The 23,900-nt window shown below is 46.2% G+C and overlaps 1 protein-coding gene across 3 annotated transcripts in view; it reads right to left on the bottom strand.

Moving 5' to 3' along the window:
- Nucleotides 1-23,900, bottom strand: part of GABRA6 (gamma-aminobutyric acid type A receptor subunit alpha6) — a 102,606-nt gene that overhangs the window by 68,689 nt on the left and 10,017 nt on the right. For all 3 annotated transcript variants that reach the window (XR_005747971.1, XM_040344728.1, XM_040344727.1), the window contains exon 4: nt 16,049-16,269. Coding sequence is in view for 2 of the 3 variants with exons in the window: in XM_040344728.1 (XP_040200662.1) it covers nt 16,049-16,269 (221 nt within the window). In the remaining variant the exon portion in view is untranslated. The remainder of the gene's footprint in view (nt 1-16,048; nt 16,270-23,900) is intronic.

Below are 23,900 nucleotides of genomic sequence, written 5' to 3'. Positions count from 1 at the left end.
TCCTCCTCCTCCTCTCTCCTATCAGGCACCCATGTAGAGTCAGTGACCTCATCATCCCCTCCCTCCTCATCACTGTAGAAAACCTGGCAGTATGCTGCAGCTGGGGGAACATGACTGCCAGATTGCTGTCCTTCTTGGGCACCCCCTCTCTCTGGGCTCGCGTAAATGCCTTCCTCTAGCTGTGTACCATAATCTGAGCCTTAAAAACGCTGTGCATCCTCATGCAGCATGTACCCAATACTGTGGTCAAACAGTTCGGGGGACTCCTCAGGAGTACATGGTGGGGCTAGGGAAGGAGTGACTGATGCCATTGAGCAGAGGGAAGAGGACACCTTGGCAGCTGCTTTGCCAGACAAAGTAACCTGAGCCTGGGTGAGAGAGGATGAGGAGGATGAGGACAGCTTGGTCATCCACTCTACCAAGTCTTTGGCATGTTGCGGCTCAACGTGGCCAGCTGCCCAAAACAAGGACAAGCGTGTCCAACAACCACGTGCTGATGAGGATGCACCGTGTCCCCGACCAGCACTGTTGCCTCTAGACGCAGAGCCTGCTTGCCCTCGTGACTCTCTGCCTCTCCTTGTTGTCCTTCCAGACATACTAATGGCCTGCAGAAGACAAAGGCAGTACACACACCTCGTAGCTTTAGGTGTAAACTGCAGAGGACACTGGCAATACACACCAAGTGGCTTTAGGTGCAAACTACAGAGGAAAGGGCAGTATACACAAAGTAGCTTTAGGTGCAAACTACAGAGGACACGGCCAGTACACACCAAGTAGCTTTAGGTGCAAACTACAGAGGACAAAGGCAGTACACACACCACGTAGCTGTTACGGAACCATGAACCAGACGTACAACAAGAGATAAGTGAAAATAAGAAGGCTTTATTGAATATCAAGCATTAAAGCAAAAGTCCAAACGGATGGTGAACCCGAAGCAGAGTCTTGCGAAGCCAGAGGTCAGGAACCAGAAGGGTAGTCAGACGAATCCAGGATCGAAACCAGAAGCAGCAGCAGTCTTAGAAGCATGTGAACACAGGAGGACCAAGCAAGGAACAGAGCCACAGACCTCCTATATATATATATGAGCCAGGCATCCAGCTCCTCCCAGTGGGAAGGAGGAGCCGCAGGGTGGGAGGCTACAAGAGACCCAGAAACCAAGATGGCCGCCAGCACATGTCAAACGAAGGAGACAGGAGAGAGGTAAGACCATGACAGTACCTCCCCCTCAAGGGCCCCTCCTCCGCGGTGCAAAAAACGGTTTCTGAGGGAAGCGTGCGTGGAAGGCTCGGAGCAAAGCAGGAGCATGGACATCAGCGGAGGGAACCCAGGAACGCTCCTCTGGACCATAACCACGCCAGTGGACCAAAAACTGCACCCGACCGCGTACCAGGCGTGAGTCCAGGATATTGCTCACCTCATACTCCTCATGATTGCCCACTTGGACCGGACGAGGCAGAGGAACCGAGGAAGTGAAGCGATTGCACACCAGTGGCTTCAACAGGGAGACATGAAACACGTTGGAGATCCGCATGCCAGGAGGAAGCGCAAGGGCATAGGCTACCAGGTTTACCCTGCGAAGCACTCGGAAGGGACCAACAAAGCGAGGAGCCAGCTTGGGAGTGGGCACTCGAAGGTTGAGGTTGCGAGTGGACAACCATACACTGTCTCCGACCTGGTAGGAAGGAGCAGGCGCTCGTCTGCGATCAGCCTGGAGTTTCTGGCGCTGCGCAGAGACCTCAAGGGACTTCTGGATCTGTACCCAAGAGGCGCGTAGGACGGAAAGGTGATCCTCCACAGCCGGAATATCCTGGGGAGAGAATGCCTCCGGTAACACGGCAGGTTGGAACCCATAATTGGCCAAGAAGGGAGACGTCCCAGAGGAAGAGTTCACCGCCGTGTTCCTGGCAAACTCAGCCCAAGGCAGGAGGTCAACCCAATTGTCCTGGTGATCGGAGACATAGCAACGAAGGAATTGCTCCAATGCCTGATTGGATCGTTCTGCGGCCCCATTGGACTGAGGGTGGTAGGCCGAGGAGAAGGAGAGATGAATCCCCAACTGGGAGCAAAAGGCGCGCCAGAACCTGGACACAAACTGACTCCCCCGATCCGACACTATCTCCTTGGGCAAACCGTGCAATCGGAAGACCTCCCAGGCAAAAATCGTGGCCAACTCTTGTGCAGAGGGTAACTTCTTGAGAGGAACACAGTGGCACATTTTGGAAAACCGATCCACAATCATCAGAATGACCGTATGGCCTCGGGATGCAGGGAGGTCCACAATGAAATCCATCCCCAGGTGTGACCATGGGCGCTCCCCGGTGGCTATGGGTTGCAGCAGGCCCAACGGAAGGTGCCGAGGGGACTTACTTTGGGCACAAACGGAGCATGCCGCTACATATGCGGCGATGTCAGAACGTAGGGAAGGCCACCAGAACAGACGTGAAACAGCCCAGGACAGCTGATTCTTACCAGGATGCCCCGCGGTCTTGGAGTTATGGTAGGTTCGCAACAACCGAGTGTGCAACTCCTCAGGCACAAAACATCTGCCGTTGGGTCTCCCAGAGGGAGCACCAGATTGAGCCGCCAAAATCTGCTCACCAAGGGGAGAGGTCAGGATGGTGCGAATGGCGGCCAGGATCTGATTCGGAGGTATGACCGAAGTCGGTATAGATTCCTCCCTGGACAGCTCGGAGTACTGCCGTGATAAGGCATCCGCCCTGATGTTCTTGGAACCGGGTAGGTAGGAGACCACATAATTAAAACGTGACAAGAACAGAGCCCATCTGGCCTGACGTGGTGTCAATCTCTTGGCCTCAGAAAGGTAGGTCAGATTCTTGTGGTCCGTCAGGATGAGAACCGGAACCACCGAGCCCTCGAGCAAGTGCCTCCACTCTTTGAGAGCCTGCACTATGGCCAATAACTCCCTGTCACCAATCTGATAGTTGCACTCCGCGGGTGACAGTTTCCGGGAGTAAAACCCACAAGGAAGCAGCGGACCCTCTGGTGTTCTACGCTGAGACAGAAGGGCGCCTACTCCCGTCTCAGACGCGTCCACCTCGAGGACAAAGGGCAACCCAGGGTTGGAATGAGACAGAATCGGAGCCGACACAAAGGCGGATTTTAGGACCTCAAAAGCCCGGATGGCCTCGAGCGGCCAGACCTGGGAATTACTGCCCTTCCTGGTCAGATCCGTGAGAGGCTTGGCCAGCACGGAGAAGTCCTGATGAACTTCCGATAATAATTGGCGAAGCCCAAAAAGCGCTGCAAGGAACGAAGACCACTGGGCTGAGGCCACTGTAAGACAGCCGAAACCTTCTCAGGGTCCATGGAGAACCCCTCAGCGGAAATGATGTAACCTAAGAAGGTTACCTGGGAACGGTGAAATTCGCATTTCTCAAGCTTACCGAACAGCTTGTTCTCTCGTAACCGTTGCAACACTCGCTTGACATCCAGAATGTGGGCCTCCATGGACTCGGAGTATACCAAGATGTCATCCAAATAGACCACCACACACTGCTGCAACAGGTCACGGAAAACATCGTTGATGAATTCCTGAAAGACTGCGGGCGCATTGCACAACCCAAAGGGCATAACCAAGGATTCATAATGACCGGTCCTGGTGTTAAACGCGGTCTTCCACTCATCGCCCGCCTTGATCCTTACCAGGTTATATGCCGCCCTCAGGTCGAGTTTGGTAAAGACCGTGGCCCCCTTAAGGCGGTCGAACAGCTCGGAAATCAAGGGTATCGGGTAAGCGTTTTTGATCGTGATGCGATTAAGGCCCCTGTAATCGATGCAAGGCCTCAACTCACCGCCCTTCTTCTTCACAAAGAAAAATCCAGCCCCTGCCGGGGACGAGGATTTGCGAATGTGACCACGGGACAGCGCCTCCATCACGTACTCCTCCATGGCCTCATTCTCCGCAACCGACAGTGGATAGACCCTGCCGCGAGGAGGAACGGCACCAGGTTGTAACTCTATGGCACAATCATATGGGCGGTGCGGAGGTAGGGCAACTGCGCGTACCTTATCGAATACATCCCGGTACTCCTCGTATTCATGAGGCAACAGAGAGTCCGAGGAAGTACACAGCAACTTGACAGGCCCATGGATGCACTTAGCCCCACACTGTGGTGACCATGAGAGGATCTCGGCCGATCTCCAGTCGAAAGTCGGATTATGCTTCTGGAGCCAGGGGTACCCCAAGACCACCGAGTAGTGTGGAGACGAAATAACTTGGAAGCAGACCGACTCTCTGTGAACGGCACCAATGGCTATCCCCACTGGAAGGGTCTCATGAGTCACGTGTGACGGCTGGAGGGGTCTGCCGTCTATCGCCTCTAGAGCCAGCGGGGAACCTCGAGCCTGTAGAGGAATGGAATTGGCGGCAGCGAACTCACTATCAATGAAAAAACCACCAGCACCAGAGTCCACCAACGCCTGGGTCGTCACCGAGCCCCCGACCCAGGAGAGGACAACAGTGATCAGTGGTTTATCAACACGGGAAACCGGGGACGAGGAGACTCCACCCAAGATCTGCCCCCGACAGGATCTCAGGTGCGAGCGTTTCCCGGACGGTCCGGACATGCCAACCGAAAATGCCCACCGAGACCACAGTACATGCATCGGCCCTCGCGTCTCCGGAGTACCCTCTCTCCCTCGGACAGGCGAGCAAACCCCAGCTGCATGGGTTCACCCCCAGACAAGTCAACACCAGGAGGCGTGGGAGGAGAGGTAGGCACGGGTGGGACAGCAAACGTAGGCGCCAAACTGTTAGGAGGCCTCCGCAGGCTCTCCTTAAAGGAAGGTCTCTCCCTGAGTCTGGTGTCAATCAAAATCAGGAAAGAAATAAGAGCCTCGAGCTCCACTGGTAGGTCCTTAGCTGCAACCTCATCCTTCAAGGCATCCGAGAGACCATGAGAGAAAGCAGCGACCAGAGCCTCATTATTCCAACCTACCTCTGCTGCCAGGGTACGAAACTCAATGGCGTATTCGGCTACGGATCGTGAACCCTGTCTGACGGACATAAGGAGCTTCGCAGCAGAGGCGGCGTGAGCCGGCACATCGAATACCTTCCGAAGAGTAGCAACAAAACCGGAAAACTCGGCAACCACCGGATTGTTGTTCTCCCATAAAGGGCTGGCCCAGGCCAAGGCCTTGTCCGAGAGCAGCGAGATCAAGAACCCCACCTTTGATCTCTCAGTGGGAAAGGCATGTGGCAGCAACTCGAAATAAATGCCCACTTGGTTAAGGAAACCTCGGCACTGAGTTGGCTCTCCCCCAAATCGCTGTGGAAGGGGGGCAGAACCGGTCATACCCCGAAACACCGCAGGCGCAACAACAGGTGTCGGGGTAGACTCTGGCGCAACAACCGGAGCGGCAGTAGGAGCGGGCCCAGGAGCGACAACCGACCCATCGGCAACGGGAGCGAAATGAGCCGTGCGTTCAAGCAGGGTTTGCAACGCCACGGCGAACTGACCCAACAGGGACTCCAGCTGATCAAGTCTGGCAACCAGCGTGGGTAGCGAGGATGGCCCTGTACCGTCAAAATTCATGGCTTGGTCCTAATGTTACGGAACCATGAACCAGACGTACAACAAGAGATAAGTGAAAATAAGAAGGCTTTATTGAATATCAAGCATTAAAGCAAAAGTCCAAACGGATGGTGAACCCGAAGCAGAGTCTTGCGAAGCCAGAGGTCAGGAACCAGAAGGGTAGTCAGACGAATCCAGGATCGGAACCAGTAGCAGCGCAGTCTTAGAAGCATGTGAACACAGGAGGACCAAGCAAGGAACAGAGCCACAGACCTCCTATATATATATGAGCCAGGCATCCAGCTCCTCCCAGTGGGAAGGAGGAGCCGCAGGGTGGGAGGCTACAAGAGACCCAGAAACCAAGATGGCCGCCAGCACATGTCAAACGAAGGAGACAGGAGAGAGGTAAGACCATGACAGTAGCTTTATGGTGCATACTGCAGAAGACACAGGCAGTACAAACTACGTAGCTTTAGGTGCAAACTACAGAGGACACGGGCAGTACACACACTGCGTAGCTTTAGGTGCAAACTGCAGAGGACACGGGCAGTACACACCAAGTAGCTTTAGGTGCAAACTGCAGAGGACAAAGGCAGTACACACACTACGTAGCTTTAAGTGCAAACTGCAGAGGACACGGGCAGTACACACCACGTAGCTTTAGGTGCAAACTGCAGAGCGGTCAGTCCGCTCTTCTGTAACATCATCTTCTTCTCTTCTCGTCTTCCGTCTTCTCCAGATGTTGACACGCCGGCCGGCTATTCTCGCTGCAATGATGTGTGCCCGGCTTGCGTCAGATTTATATAGGCCTCACAGTCCCATCATGCTCTGGTACCTACCCATGTGATACCTACCCACGTGGTACCTACCAGAGCATGATGGGACTGTGAGGCCTATATAAATCCGACGCAAGCCGGGCACACGTCATTGCAGCGAGAAGAGCCGGCCGGCGTGTCAACATCTGGAGAAGACGGAAGACGAGAAGAGAAGAAGATGACGTTACAGAAGAGCGGACTGACCGCCGCCAGTATAGCGGCGGCCAGCCCTGAAGGAGAAGGAACCGGACAGCGGGAGGAAGAACCCGGGTGCGCCGAGTCAAGAGCGGAGAGCGGCGAATATAGAAGAAGACCCCCCCCAGAGCTGAGAAGACCCCCGGAGCGGAGAAGACGTCACAGAAGAGCTGAGAAGACCCCCGGAGCAGAGAAGACGTCACAAAAGAGCGGTGAAGACCCCGGAGAGCAGGAGAAGACCCCCGGAAATCGGAAGAAGAAGCCTCCCCTGGTAAAAGAGCTAAAGAAGACAGGGGAGGCCTCCAGAGCAGACTAATAAAATATTTTAATACCCTGTGTGGTTTATTTGTGTTTTTACCACTTTTCTTGCAGGTGAATGGGTAGGGGTACGATGTACCCCATACTCATTCACTTAGGGTGGGGGGCCGGTATCTGGGGGCCCCCTTATTAAAGGGGGCTCCCAGATTCCGATAAGCCTCCCACCCGCATACCCCGACAACCAACGGCCAGGGTTGTCGGGAAGGGGCCCTGTCCTCATCAACATGGGGACAGGGTACTCTGGGGTGGGGGGGCCGCAGTGCGCCCCCCTGCCCCAGAGCACCCAACCCCCCCATGTTGAGGGCATGCAGCCCGGTAAGGCTCAGGAGGGGGGGGGCGCTCGCTCGTCCCCACTCCCTTCCTGACCGGCCGGGTAGCGTGCTTTGGATACGGGTCTGGTATGGATTGTAGGGGGACCCCCCTACGCCGTTTTTTCGGCGTAGGGGGTGCTCTCCTTACAACCCATAACAGACCTAAGGGCCCGGTATGCTCCTGAGGGGGGAACCCATGCCGGATTTTTATTTAAAATCCGGCGGGGACTTCCCCCTCAGGATTCATAACAAACGCCGCACACGTGTAGAATTGGCGGGAATCCAAGTCGGATCTCCCGTCGCTTCTATGATGCGCTTGCTGGGATGTGCTGTCACTATTCCAGTGAGTGCGAGATGTCGGCGAGATCTCGGCACCGTGTCGCCGAGAATCAGCGCGATGCTGTCGTGCTAAAAACACAATATCACAAACACCAACTGTAGGTGCAAACAGCAGAGGATAAAGGCAGTACACACACTACATAGGTTTAGGTGCAAACTGCAGAGGACAAAGGCAGTACACACATCACGTAGCTTTATGGTGCACACTGCAGAAGACACAGGCAGTACACACTATGTAGCTTTAGGTGCAAACTGCAGAGGACACGGGCAGTACACACACTACATAGCTTTATGGTGAACACTGCAGAGGACACAGGCAGTACACACTACGTAGCTTTAGGTGCAAACTGCAGAGGACACGGGCAGTACACATCAAGTAGCTTTAGATGCAAACTGCAGAGGACAAAGGCAGTACACACACTACATACCTTTATGTGCAAACTGCAGAGGACACGGGCAGTACACACCACGTAGCTTTAGGTGCAAACTGCAGAGGACACGGGCAGTACACACCAAGTAGCTTTAGGTGCAAACTGCAGAGGACAAAGGCAGTACACACACTACGTAGCTTTAGATGCAAACTGCAGAGGACATGGGCAGTACACACCACGTAGCTTTAGGTGCAAACCGCAGAGGACACGGGCAGTACACACCAAATAGCTTTAGGTGCAAACTGCAGAGGACAAAGGCAGTACACACACCACATATCTTTATGGTGCAAACTGCAGAGGACACGGGCAGTACACACCACGTAGCTTTAGGTGCAAACTGCAGAGCGGTCAGTCCGCTCTTCTGTAACATCATCTTCTTCTCTTCTCGTCTTCCGTCTTCTCCAGATGTTGACACGCCGGCCGGCTATTCTCGCTGCAATGATGTGTGCCCGGCTTGCGTCAGATTTATATAGGCCTCACAGTCCCATCATGCTCTGGTACCTACCCATGTGATACCTACCCACGTGGTACCTACCAGAGCATGATGGGACTGTGAGGCCTATATAAATCCGACGCAAGCCGGGCACACGTCATTGCAGCGAGAAGAGCCGGCCGGCGTGTCAACATCTGGAGAAGACGGAAGACGAGAAGAGAAGAAGATGACGTTACAGAAGAGCGGACTGACCGCCGCCAGTATAGCGGCGGCCAGCCCTGAAGGAGAAGGAACCGGACAGCGGGAGGAAGAACCCGGGTGCGCCGAGTCAAGAGCGGAGAGCGGCAAATATAGAAGAAGACCCCCCCCAGAGCTGAGAAGACCCCCGGAGCGGAGAAGACGTCACAGAAGAGCTGAGAAGACCCCCGGAGCAGAGAAGACGTCACAAAAGAGCGGTGAAGACCCCGGAGAGCAGGAGAAGACCCCCGGAAATCGGAAGAAGAAGCCTCCCCTGGTAAAAGAACTAAAGAAGACAGGGGAGGCCTCCGGAGCAGACTAATAAAATATTTTAATACCCTGTGTGGTTTATTTGTGTTTTTACCACTTTTCTTGCAGGTGAATGGGTAGGGGTACGATGTACCCCATACTCATTCACTTAGGGTGGGGGGCCGGTATCTGGGGGCCCCCTTATTAAAGGGGGCTCCCAGATTCCGATAAGCCTCCCACCCGCATACCCCGACAACCAACGGCCAGGGTTGTCGGGAAGGGGCCCTGTCCTCATCAACATGGGGACAGGGTACTCTGGGGTGGGGGGGCCGCAGTGCGCCCCCCTGCCCCAGAGCACCCAACCCCCCCATGTTGAGGGCATGCAGCCCGGTAAGGCTCAGGAGGGGGGGGGGGCGCTCGCTCGTCCCCACTCCCTTCCTAACCGGCCGGGTAGCGTGCTTTGGATACGGGTCTGGTATGGATTGTAGGGGGACCCCCCTACGCCGTTTTTTCGGCGTAGGGGGTGCTCTCCTTACAACCCATAACAGACCTAAGGGCCCGGTATGCTCCTGAGGGGGGAACCCATGCCGGATTTTTATTTAAAATCCGGCGGGGACTTCCCCCTCAGGATTCATAACAAACGCCGCACACGTGTAGAATTGGCGGGAATCCAAGTCGGATCTCCCGTCGCTTCTATGACGCGCTTGCTGGGATGTGCTGTCACTATTCCAGTGAGTGCGAGATGTCGGCGAGATCTCGGCACCATGTCGCCGAGAATCAGCGCGATGCTGTCGTGCTAAAAACACAATATCACAAACACCTATTGTAGGTGCAAACAGCAGAGGATAAAGGCAGTACACACACTACATAGGTTTAGGTGCAAACTGCAGAGGACAAAGGCAGTACACACATCACGTAGCTTTATGGTGCACACTGCAGAAGACACAGGCAGTACACACTATGTAGCTTTAGGTGCAAACTGCAGAGGACACGGGCAGTACACACACTACATAGCTTTATGGTGAACACTGCAGAGGACACAGGCAGTACACACTACGTAGCTTTAGGTGCAAACTGCAGAGGACACGGGCAGTACACATCAAGTAGCTTTAGATGCAAACTGCAGAGGACAAAGGCAGTACACACACTACATACCTTTAGGTGCAAACTGCAGAGGACACGGGCAGTACACACCACGTAGCTTTAGGTGCAAACTGCAGAGGACACGGGCAGTACACACCAAGTAGCTTTAGGTGCAAACTGCAGAGGACAAAGGCAGTACACACACTACGTAGCTTTAGGTGCAAACTGCAGAGGACAAAGGCAGTACACACACCACATATCTTTATGGTGCACACTGCAGAGGACACAGGCAGTACACACCACGTAGATTTAGGTGCAAACTGCAGAGGACACGGGCACACTGTGGCCCAGATTCTTAAAGACTTACGACGGCGTATCTCCAGACCATTGTAAGTCCGAATGGCTGCCGTTGTATCTATGCGCCTGATTCATAGAATCAGTTATGCATAGATTTGGCCAAGATACGAGCGGCGTAAGTCTCCTACTCCGTCGTATCTTGGGGTGCATATTTACGCTGGCCGCTAGGTGGCGCTTCCGTTGATTTCCGCGTCGAATATGCAAATGAGCTAGATTCACGAACGTACGTGCGCCGGTCGCATTTAGTTACACCGTTTACGTAAGACATACGCCGGCGTAAAGATAAAGCAGGTCTCTAGGTGGCACAGCCCATACAAAGTATGGACGTCGGAACAAGCGTATCTTGTTACGTCGTTTGCGTAAGTCGTACGCGAATAGGGCTGTGCGTAAGTTACGTTCACGCCATAGGCAGTGTTCGACGTATCTTAGGCATTCTATCCGACGCATGCGCACTGGGATACGTCCACGGACGGCACATGCGCCGTTCTTTCAAAGCGTAATTTACGTGGGGTCATGCTTTATTTACATAAAACACGCCCACCTCTTCACAATTTGAATTAGGCGCACTTACGCCGGCACATTTACGCTATGCCACCGTAACTGAGGACGCAAGTGCTTTGTGAATACAGCACTTGCCTCTCTAAGTTGCGGTGGCGTAGCATAAATACGATACGCTACGCCCGCCAAAACTTACGCCTCCCTACGTGAATCTAGGCCTGTAACTTTAACTGACTAGCCTGCCTGCTCTATCTACCTAGAAAAAATGACACTCTCTCTCTGTCTCTAACCACTGCCGCAACACACTACACAAGGCCGACCTGCAGGCGGCCTTTTATAGTGTGGGGCGTGTACTAAACGCCCTTAGCCATAATTGGCCAAAGCCACCCTGGCTTTGGCCAATTATGGCTCTCTGTTTTTTGCGCACTGTGATTGTCCAAGCTTGCGGGTCATAGTGCATGCTTGGCCAATCATCAGCCAGCAATGGATTGCGATGCCGCAGTGAATTATGGGCCGTGACGCGCCACTCGAATTTGGCACGAACGGCCCGTAACGTTCGTATTTCCATGAACTGTCGAACATACGATGTTCGAGTCAAACGTGAGTTTGACTCGAACACGAAGCTCATCCCTACTGCAGAACAGCCTATTAATTTGAGAATGAACTGCCTGCCACACCTCAATAGCACCAAAGTGCATGGGTCTTTTTTTTATTTTATTTTTTTAATGCCGCTGCACCAAAATGCATGGTGCTTTTGTTAGCATGCATTTTTATTTTTGTGATTTTCTTTTTTATTTACACACACACATATATATATATACATATATATATTTTTTTCCAGAATCGTGCAGCTCTACTGCCTTTAGGAATTATTATGAGAAACACCAGCAAATCTATTGACGTAGCTTTAGGTGCACACTGTACAGAGGACACAGACAGTACACCATGTGAGAATACTGCAGCTAGCACAATCACCTGCCTGTCAGTAAATTAGGAAGAGCGGATCTAGCCAAACTATACAGTGTATAAATATATATACAACACCTGGGATGCATATATATCCTCTACACACTGTGGCCCAGATTCACGTAGAATGGCGTATCTTTGTGCGGGCGTAACATATCCTATTTACGTTACGCCTCCGCAACTTTTACAGGCAAGTGCCGTATTCTCAAACGAAAGTTGCAGCGGCGTAGCGTAAATAGGCCGGCGTAAGCCCGCCTAATTCAAATGTGGTAGATGTGGGCGTGTGTTATGTTAATTTTATGTGACCCCACGTAAATGACGCTTTTTACGAACGGCGCATGCGCCGTCGGTGAAAATATCCCAGTGCGCATGCTCCAAATTAACCCGCAAGAAGCCAATGCTTTCGACGTGAACGTAAATGACGCCCAGCCGTATTCGCAAACGACTTACGCAAACGACGTAAAATTTTCAAAATTTGATGCAGGAACGACGTCCATATTTAACATTGGTACGCTGCATGTATGCCTCATATAGCAAGGGTAACTTTACACTGGGAAAAGCCTAACGTAAACGACGTATCTGTACTGTGTCGGACGGGCGTATGTTCGTGAATTTGCGTATCTAGATGATTTACATATTTCTAGGCGTAAATCAGCGTACACGCCCCTAGCGGCCAGCGTAAATATGCAGTTAAGATCCGACGGCGTAAGAGACTTATGTCGGTCGGATCTAATACAAATCTATGCGTAACTGATTCTAAGAATCAGGTGCATAGATACGACGGCTCAGACTCAGAGATACGACGGCGTATCTGGAGATATGCTGTCGTATCTCCTTTGAGAATCTGGGCCTGTAACTCTAACTTACTAGCCTGCCTGCCTGCTCTATCTAACTCCAAAAAAATGACACTCTCTCTCTCTGTAAACCACCAACACACTACACAAGGCCGACTTCCAGGCCGACTTCCAGGCAGCATTTTATAGTGTGGGGCATGTACTAAACCCCCTGAGCCATAATTGGCCAAAGCCACCTTGCTTTGGCCAATTATGGCTCACCGTTTTTTGTGCGCTGTTATTGGCTAAGCATGCGGGTCATAGTGCATGCTTGGCCAATCATCAGCCAGCAATGCACTGCGATGCCGCAGTGAATTATGGGCCGAGACACGCCACTCGAATTTGGCGCAAACAGCCCAAAACTTACGTAATTCGACGAACGATCTAACATACGATGCCCCCCTAAGATGCCCTTTCTTATGTTTTTTCTGCCCAGCCATCCCAGTGTGTTCTCTCACTTACCTTGTCCACGGAAGCTTTGGATTTTCTCCTCTCTGTTCAACTTTAAGCTGGCTTCCTGTATCATAAGTGTAACCTTCTGGGAAACTTCATATCCCATTATGCACTCCCCTATGCATCACATAATAAAGCATGTTTACTACTCTGGACCAGACCTCCATCAACTCTTTTTATTTCCATCCGCTTTCTTATTTCTTCCTTTAAGATGGCTATACATGATAAAATCTGGATGTAAAATCTCCTTTAGATCTATCATCAACTATGTAGTGCAAGGGCCTGCTTGATTTGTTAACAACCGAATGGATTGTTTAGGTGGGTTCTCCCATTACACAGTTTTTGTAAATCTAAAAGAAATTGTATAGAGATTGTACAATTGCATAGTGCATGGCCAGGTTTATACAAGTTGATGGAAGGGAGACATTCAGCTGTTAATGTTCTTGTAATCCATGTCCATTTCAGAGAGGGGAAGGTGTAAATAAACAAATATCACTTATAGGCCCTATTCCCTCCATCATATTGGGAGGGCATTTTTTTGGTGTATTTTTCCCGTGACATGCATAGGCCAGCCTATTGATTTCAATAGACTGCCCTACTAATGACAAGTGCAGCAAAGTAGCTCATGGGACATTTTGATGTGTTTCAGTTTTCAATTTTTTTGCCTTACGTTTATCGCATATTTGTGCACTTGACAAAATTCACGTATGCTTCCACATTTGGGGCGCCATTAACAAATAATTCCACCAAAATTATAATTATTCTTTTTTTGTGTATATAGGTGGCCATACACTACACAATATGATTGTACAATCTCTGTGCAACCTCCTTTAGATTTACCGAAACAATATAATTGGAGGACTCACCTAATCAATCTGTATCCACTCAGGCATGCTCTTACACGCCATATTTGAGAGGACATCTAAAGGTGAATGCATGGTCAGACTCTATAGTGTTGAGTGAGATTTACAGATTTTTAGGAACACACCTATCCTGTTTTCAATACTACAGCTCTGTTCAACATAGGCTGTTGTGTGATCACTAAGTTCCTGCACACACTGCCAAATGAACAATCTATGCAAGAAGAAGGTATAAAACCGATTATAGCTTTGTATACAAAGAGGGAGAACAGTGATCACTTATAATGTCTGCATTGCAAAAGCATGAAACTACAGAGGTGGGTGGGAACAATCTTTTGGAGGGGGAGGGCAGATGCAGAGTGTGTTTTAATGAGGTCAGCTGCTGAACAACTTCCTTCTAATGGTTTTCAGGTGCTAATGGTCAGATAGCAGGAAGTAATGAAAGAGTTTTCTATCGGAAAAAGGAGAGGCTGAGGTAATCCTGTCCTAGAATACAAAGCAAGTGTTTTCTTTTATGCAGCAGAGATACATTAATGGTATATAGGTACGTATGGAAACTGGAATTTAGGAAAAAATGTGAACTTAGCCTTTAAGTCTAGCTGCACAGTACAAGCAAGAGGTGAGGTATTTCCTTGCCTGATGCTGCAGGCCATTTCAGTTAGTTAATTACATCTGGAAATATCCCTCACTTCTAAGGCCTCCTGCACACAGGAAAATAAAATGCTGCAATGTTTGTACTGATTTAAAATGAGAGGCATTGTTGTCTATGGAACTATGCACACAGCTAAGTAAAGATCAGATTTGATCAGCATTGAGTACAGAGCCATAATACAAAGTGTGCAGTAACTTACTCACATACCCCTGTTAACTCATCTATAAGCATGTTTACGCAAGTATAAATGAGTACATTACAACACTGGCAATTAAGAATAATAAGCCTAATAGTGTTAAAAGATAACAAAAACATTGGGTAAAGCCACTAGGGACTAGTTAGAGGTACAGTATTTCCTTTATATTAAAAGCTGAGTTAGAACTACTTGTATTTCAGCAAACAGATAAAATAATAGTATGTTCCAACGCCTGCTGCATAGGACTACTTAGATAGAAATAGCTATCTCCTACCTGCTTATGTCAAATGTTCTGTTCAATTTTTTCTGATTTAACCTTTTTGTCATGTGCATTGCTTTTGTTTACATTGAAATGTACTCAATAAAATATTTGAACAAGAAAATTAATAGTATGTTATTTATACCAATTTTATTAGTTATAAGTTAATTGCACTAAATTGCATTTGATAAATTGTTTACATTTTGTTTGGATGATGTCACACTGGACTGAATGTCAACCGATTAAGGACCGCCTCACGCCGATATACGTATCGGCCTAAACTGAGGAAAAAAAAATAATTTATAGATTTTTTGGGGATATTTATTATAGCAAAAAGTAAAAAATATAGAAGTTTTTCAAAATTGTCGCTCTATTTTTGTTTATAGCGCAAAAAAATAAAAACCGCAGAGGTGATAAAATACCACCAAAAGAAAGCTCTATTTGTGGGAAAAAAAGGACGCCAATTTTGTTTGGGAGCCACGTTGCACGTCCGCGCAATTGTCAGTTAAAGCGACGCAGTGCCGAATCGCAAAAAGGGGCCAGGTCCTTTAGCTGCAAAATGGTCCGGGGCTTAAGTGGTTAAATAATGTTGCATCACATAGTGTTGTAAATACAGTAGCATGTTTTGTATTGCAATTTTTTTCTACATCAGATTCAATTTCAATTGTAGGCTGCAACCCTATAGGGTTATATCCCTTTGTGATTCAGTCTGAGCCAACTATCAGTATTATTTAGACTCACAAAGTGCACAAACACTGTACTTTGGAATATTAATTAAATGGGAGGGCCACAATATCAAAAGTCATTCCAGCTGACCTATTTTTTCTCTGGCTTATTACACTAATTATCAAGGTCAGCTAAAGTTTAAAGCCATGAGAGACTATGATGACATTTAAGGGTGATTTGGTACGTTGGATGTGATAATGTAAAAAAAAAAAATGTGCAAGCATTTGATGGGTTTTAGGTACTTGGCAAATTGTAACCAAGTTCAGTAACACATTTATTACTTGGGGTAATGCCCTTTCTTACCTCATAGTATAGAGGATTGTTCCATTCTGCATAATTCGGAACAGTTTATTGGGTGTCGTCATATTATGAGAGATTGACCTTTTCCCATTTCTAAAAAAAGTGTCTGGTGTCCAAATCTTACTGACCATTAAATTATTTAACCTAAGTATTTCTGTAGGACCATCAAATTTTAGCCGTTCGTCAATCCATGTCTGCCGGAAAAAAACATCCATTGTGTATTCCTGTAGGAAAAATAAGACCATTAAAGATTTCAGGGAAAAATACCAGACCAAGTAATTTAATAGACAACTTAACTAGCATGTTAGCCACACTTCTGTCACTGCTTAATGATTTTAATCCTATTACCATTAAGCAGTTACTTAAAAAAGCTACTATAGGGGGAGGGGGAGTGTGCTTTTACTTAACGTCTCACTGAACAAAAACTTAATCAAGCAGTATAAAATAGCTTGAATGTTCTAAGGCAAATTACCTGAAAACCTGTAAAATAATTACATGCAAAAATATATAATACTTAAAATAAAAAAATGTAAGAAATGGATTGAAAGCACTAATATAAAACTTTATCTTTGGAACAGAATCATAATGCTAATATAGTGAAAGTTTAATTTGTTATGTGCAAAATTAGTTGTTTTTCCTATTACAACATAGTGTGAAATTAAGTTACTGCCATAGTAATATTTCTTCAAGACTATGACACTAAGTTAAGAAAATTTGAGGTCAGTGTCAATTTTTTTTTTAGAAAAAGCTATCATGCTGATATGGTTTAATTCCATGTGGGAAGATTTGTAATAGTGGGAATATTCTAATTAGCTATTATGCTATGTGATAACATTTATGCCATTTTTATAGAATTGACTTTTATATGTGCAGTGACCTACTACATGCTTCTACTTGATTACTCACATGTTTGCATATAGATCAGTCATGTTCTTCCTTTTGGATCAAATTGATGCAGCATATGTAGTTGGTCAATTATGGATAATAAAATGAGTGTTTGGTGTAACCAGTAAGTACCGGTATAAGGAACAATTCATTTTTTTACTCAAAGCAAACAATCCAATTTTAGCTATTTAAAAAAAAAATGGTTGTTGAATGGTTGCTATAGCATGGTATTTGAACTAAGAGGCAAAATATTTACAAACCAGAACTGAAAGACTTGGTTTTATGAGGTTCCAATATGTTAATGTCCTGGAAACAGCCAATGATCCAATCAGCATAAAAACATACAAATTGGTAAATTGGCAAACTGAATTTTTTTTAACTCCAAAAAGATGTTCTCATTCTGCAGGGCATTCTAAATTTCACAATTATCTGCAGATCAAACAGGTTAATGGTAAATTAAAGTATTCAGGTAAATATAAATTCATTAATTTGCAGTGCTCCAGATTTAATTATCAGTAGTTGATTTACTAAAACTGGAGAGTGCAAAACCAAATGCAGCTGTACATGATAGCCAATCAGCTTATAACTTCAGATTGTTCAATTAAGCATTGACAACAAAAAAAAAATAGAAGCTGAACTTTTACTGAATTTAAAGGTATTATTTTTACTATTTGTTTGGAGAGTATAATTAACTTGTTGTATGTACTGTAAACAAACAGATTATTAAAAGCTACTATAAGAAATATGCTTTCACTAACATCTTACTGATCAAAAATCAAGTACAGTAGTTGACCCATGCCCTCATTGGCTAGGAACCAGAGGAAGCTGGCAGAGTTTGTGTTCCTAGCTGCCCGGCAAACCCTGGCTAAAGCATGGGAACAACTGTTTCTGAATTTTGATGAAGTTCATCAGAGGTTCATGGGCGAGATGGTACATGAGAAGCCCACCTCCATTCTAGAGGACACCTAAACCAACTTTCGCAAAGTTTGGGATCCTTGAATCACCTATAATACCCATGGACAGGACCTTGCTCTCAATTTGACCTAGTCTAGCAACTTGCTGGTGCAATGCTCTGGCTGAACCCTGTGGGAGAGACTTCTCCAGCCCCTCCCCAACTTCTGTTACCCTCTTTCTTCCTATTTCCTCCTTCCTCTGAGGCAAGTCTCCCCTGAAACTATTCTGACTTCTTCCCCCCTTTTTTTGGGAGGGGGGGCAGTACCCATTGTGGCACATTGTAATTTTGAATATTATCCATGGAGAGCAGCACTCTCCACCTGATGTATCGTACTGATTTTCTCAACTGAGATTTTTATGCAAACTGTTGGGTTTGGTATTTTACCTCTAACCTCTAACCTCTAATATGGGCCACCATTCCCTTGCAACCTTTGATACAGTGTGCTTTTCTTGTCCCATTATTTGTGCCATTTCCCTGTATTTGACCGCAATGTATGCCTTTGTTTTCTATTGGAAAACTTGGAAAGCATAATACAATTTTTCTACAACAAAAATCAAGCAGATGAATACTCCAGGTCACAAGTATCTTGGTGTTCTTTTTTTACAGTAGTAAACAGGGGCAGCAAAATGGCAAAGCCACTTTCTGACTTTACGCCAACTTTACAATGTGATCATTTTATAAATATATTTTGTAGTAAATGATGAACAGTCATGTAATGATACTTTCATATGCAGTGTTACAGGCAGATAATGTTTAAAATTGTACAACATTTTACAATTATTATCTTATGTGGACCTTTTAAATAAAATTTATTTTTCACTTTGATAAAAAGTGACAAAGGAGATAAATGATACATTATTAACCTCCCTGGCGGTATGATTATTTCAGAAAAAAAGTACTGAAAGCGGTACCATTATTTGCAAGAAAATTTGGCATTTTATATTGTAGGCCTGTCATTTTTAGGAATAACTCACTTAAATCTGACCAAACAAGAGTCTAGTAGGCATCCCCGGTATGATTAAAAAAAAAAAAATTATAAATTATAATATAATAAATAATTATAAATAATTATAACAAATAATAATATAATTATAATAAAAATTATTTAATAACGTAATCAACTCAAAATCACTGAAATTTGCTCAGTTGCAGAATTGTCGCTGTCATTACTTTTATTTTTTTATGACAAATTTCCCCACAAATCGCTATCGTACAATTATGCAAGTGATTATAATTTATTATCGCTGTTTTCTAGCTGCTCTAAAACCATTTTTGACATAAAGGGACACTTTTGGTTGCTATGGACAATCTACAGTTTGCAGGCAGAAAGAACAGTTTTTTATTATACAAAAGAACATGTAGGGCACTGGGCAGACAACTAGGGACAAGGGGTGTGTGTATTTTTTACATACAGTACTGTAATCTATAAGATTACAGTATACTGTATGTAAGGTGTTTGTTTACCTTTTTGAATTTGGCGCCGTTCTCTACTCCCGTGCGTCGTAATGTCGCAGGGAACGGAGATCGGCGGCACACAGAGGCACTGTGTGAATCGAGCGAGGTCCCGCTCGCTCACACTGCGCGGCGGCATTGCTGGATCTAGGGACAAGGTAAGTAAACCATGCCTGTGGATTCTGCGAGGCGAGCCCGAGTCTGACTCGGGGTTACCAATCGCAGCACAAAAATGTAACCCCGAGTCAGACTCAGGAATACCGCCAGGGGGGTTAATATGATTATTATTATCATTATACAGGATTTATATATAGCGCCCACAGTTTGCTCAGCACTTTACAACATGAGGGCAAACAGTACAGTTACAATACAATTTGGCACAAGAGGAATCAGAGGGTCCTGCTCGTTAGAGCTTTCAAGAGGGAAGGTCGAGTGATGCAAAAGGTAATAACCGGGGAGGATGAGCTGTTGGAGAGATTAGGAGATAGTCAGACAGATTGGGGTAGGGAGCTTTAAAGGATGGAAGAGTCGTGGAGGTGAGCATTGCGAGGAGGTGACAAGGGAGCTAGAAAGCAGGAGGTCTTAGGAGGATTGAAGAGAGCAGTTTGGATGATATTTTGAGACCAGATTAGGGATGTAGCTGGGGCAGAGTTGTAGATGGCTTTGTAAGTTGCTGTTAGTACTTTGAATTGTATTCATTGGGTGAGCAGAATCCAGTGGAGGGATTGGCAGAGAGGGCAGCATGATTTGGACAGAATTGGCTGAGGGCCTAAAAGGACAGTTCAGAGTCCAGGGTTACCCCTAGCACCCTGGCATGCGGAGACAGACTGATAGTTGTGCCATTGATCTTGACAGAGAAGTCAGGGGAGGGGGTACGAGGGGGAAGAAATATTAAGAACTTGGTTTTGGATAGATTGAGTTTGAGGAAGTGGTTGGACATCCAGTCTGATATGTCTGTTAGTAAATCAGTGATGCATTTGTAAACTGATGGGGTGAGCTATGTGGTAGAGAGATATATTTGGGTATTATCAGCATAGAAATTATATAAGAAACTATGTGAAGCTATCAGCTGCCCCAGGGAGGAGGTGTATATTGAGAATAGGGGATGTCCAAGGATATAACCTTGGGGGACCCCGACAGTAAGAGGAGAAGGAGAGGAGGAAGTAGAGTTGTAGGTGACACTGAGGGTACGGTGAGATAGGTAAGATGCAAAAAATTGAGACTATAGTCGTAGAGACCAAGGAAGTACAGATTCTTGAGGAGGAGGGGGTGGTCAACTGTAAAAAAATCCAGGGGAGAGGTCCACGAGTAAGAGAATGAAATAATGACCATTGGTTTTAGCTGTTAGTAAGTTATTGTGAGTTTAAGGAGAGCGTTTTCTGTGGAGTGTTGTGGGTGGAATCCAGAAAGAAGGGGATCAAGAAGGTTATTCTCAATAAGGTGGCAGATCAGCCAGTTGTAGATTAGAAGTTCAAGGAGTTTGAAGGCAAATGGGAGTAAGTAGATAGATGTTAGGTTGTTAACATTAGTGGGGTCCAGTGAGGACTTTTTAAGTATGGGGGTTATTAGTGCATGTTTTAGAGGGTTGGGGAAGATGTCAGTAGAAAGGGAGAGATTAAAGAGTGTAGGATAGAGCCAGAGGGTGACCATAGTATTTGCGGGGTCCAGGGACAGGTGGTTAGGTGGGCGTTAGAAAAAAGTTAATGACTTCCTCTATAGTAGGTGGGTTAAATGAGGGAGGTATTGATGGTGTAGGTGGACAAGGAGTGTAAGGTGAGGGAGATGTCTGTACAGCAGAGATCTCATCATGCATTGTATCAATCTTATTTTTGAAGTAATTAGTGATCTCCTGGGCAGTAAGTGAGGGGGAGGTAATGAAGGACGAAGTAGAGAGTTAAAGGTAGAAAATAGATAATGGGGACTGTGTAAGAGGGTGTTAATAAGAGTGATAAAATAGCTTTTAGTTTCCAGTGTGGCAGTACATTATATTTGGTATATGCTAAAGCATAAAGTCATCAGGATTGCAGAAGCAGCATTTAGAGGATTGCAGATTGTTTTAATTGTGTATTGCTTTGATTGTCCCTGAAAGATTGTGGTAACCTGATCCTTTCCTTTTTTCAGTGAGAAGAGAAAATGAGAAACCTAACCACACATGTGCTGCTTCCACAATTAGGCAAAGCCACACAACAAACAATGACAGGTTGTGTGGATTACAAACACTGGGTAGATGTCTTCCTGTCAATGCTTCTTTTAGGTAAAACCATACCTGCTAAAAAAAATCTTGAATATACTTACCTTTCCAGACCATTTCTTGAAACACTGCCACTTCACTGCTCCCTGGCTACCGAAGGTATTTTAGATCTTGAAATCTTTAAGATACATAATCAATTTCATACCAGAAACCATTTTAAATCTACTGACCGCAACACTTACATCCCCTTGAATAGTTGCCACCATCATTTGTCGTTGTGCAACATCCCAAGAGGGCAATTTATTTGGCTTCGACACAGTTGCACACCAGAGGATGAGTTTTTGTCACAGTCAGAAGTTTTAGCAACAAGATTTAAACAGAAAGGTTACACCCACTCAGCAATCATTAAGGAAATTGAGAAGGCGAGAACTACTGATAGAACCACTATCGTAGCTGATAAGGTTGTCAAACCATCTGATGCGGGGATTACTAACCAGTTTAGGATGACCATGGATTACAGTATACAGCATAAAAAAAATTGAAAAATTGTGGCTAAATATTGGCCCATTTTAAAATATGATTGTATACTGGGTCCTCATCTTCCTAATCGTGCTGAATTTATCTACCGCAAAGCACCCTCCCTTTGTGACAGTTTGGCACTTGGGGTCATTGATCCACCAAGGATTCCTGAGAATAAACTTTTTAGTTTTCTGTCTGGTTTCTAGGCATGTGGCAGATGTGCCACATGCAAACAAGCTAGAAACAATGTAAAAAAGCAAAAAATTTGTGTTCAGTTCCTCGGTTACCAATAAACAGTATCAGATCAAAGATCTCATTACATGTGCGATTGTTGGTGTAGTTTATATGCTTGCGTGCGACTGCGGATTGCAATATATTGGCAGAACATCTAGAGCACTGCATGTACGTGTTGGTGAGCATATACGCAACATCAAAAGGGGTGTTAAAACCCACAGTGTATACAGACACTTTCGGATATGCCACCAAAGGGATCCTAAACACCTGAAGTTTTGGGGATTTGAAAAAGTCCCCAGACATTGGTGAGGCGGTCATTACATTCACTAGCTAAGATGTAGAGAATCCTTTTGTTTTTTTTAAACCAAAGTTATGGCGCCAGCTGGCATGAATGTTGACTTTGACCCTAATTGTTTTATTTCCAACAGAAAATGTAGTATTTTTTTTAGATTAGTCTTTCTGTTTTGGTCAATGTGGATTGAGTATTGGATTTAATTTTAATATGATTCAGAATTTTAATATGTTTTATAATGTTTTTAATGTTTTTATGCATGTACTGTATTTACATGTTTCATATATATCTTGAAAGATGGTTGCGGGGTGACATCCTTTTATTATTAGTCCTCTAGTAGGATTATATATTTTTATTCTTGCTCTATGAGCAGAGTACTTTTTTTAATGAGGGTGTATTCCCCTTTAAATCCCTAAACCTGGGTGTCTCTTTATTATTAAAGCAGTTATTTTCTTTTCCCTTACAATCACATATGTCACCATGAGTTGGGGTTTTATATAAAAAAAAAATTCTTAAAGTTTAATATATGCTTTTTTCTAAAGTATGATATTACAGTTCGGCGATTCATCTTTCAGCGATAAGCCTTTGTCTGTATAGACTTGATTGCAGAGGAATTGGTTTGTAGTTGGTTCCGCCCTATTCCATAGCGTGATTGGCTGAGGGGTGGTCGCTGTAGTGATATAAACAAGTCTGCGGGCCACTGACGTAACTCCGTCCCCACGCTGAAGAAGTCCCTGCCTACTGGACGTAACGCATACGGGGGGAGGAGCTACCTTGGACGTCACTCGCATCCATCTTTCGGGTTTGAAACAAACCTGCACGCTATACCAACTTACACTGGTTTCTTGAGTGCTCATTTTGTGAGTATTATTCTTTTATTTGCTGGTATTAATAAATTGTTATAAAAAGGAGAGCACTATTTTGTCCCTTTTGTTTCTTCCTCCATGTGTGGTGTGAGACCCATGGCTCCATCTAATTTATATCCTTACCCCAGGAGTGGGTATGAAGCCTCGTACACACGGCCGAGGAACTCGACGTGCCAAACACATCGAGTTCCTCGGCCAGTTCAGCCCTGAAGCCGCCGAGGAGCTCGGCGGGGCGAGAGCTCCCATTGAACAACGAGGAAATAGAGAACATGTTCTCTATTTCCTCGCCGAGCTCCTCGTCGGCTTCCTCGGCCGAAAGTGTACACACTACCAGTTTCCTCGGCAGAATTCAGCCAGAAACTCGGTCGGAAGCTGAATTCTGCCGAGGAAACTGGTCGTGTGTACGAGGCCTAAGGCTGTGTGACCTTACTCAGGTCAGTTTTATAAGGTGAGAGGCTTTA

The sequence above is a fragment of the Rana temporaria genome, chromosome 3, assembly GCF_905171775.1.
Source record: "Rana temporaria chromosome 3, aRanTem1.1, whole genome shotgun sequence".
Lineage (NCBI taxonomy): Eukaryota > Metazoa > Chordata > Amphibia > Anura > Ranidae > Rana > Rana temporaria.
The sequence above is the reverse complement of the archived record's forward strand: the minus strand, read 5'-3'. Positions and strand labels throughout refer to the sequence as shown.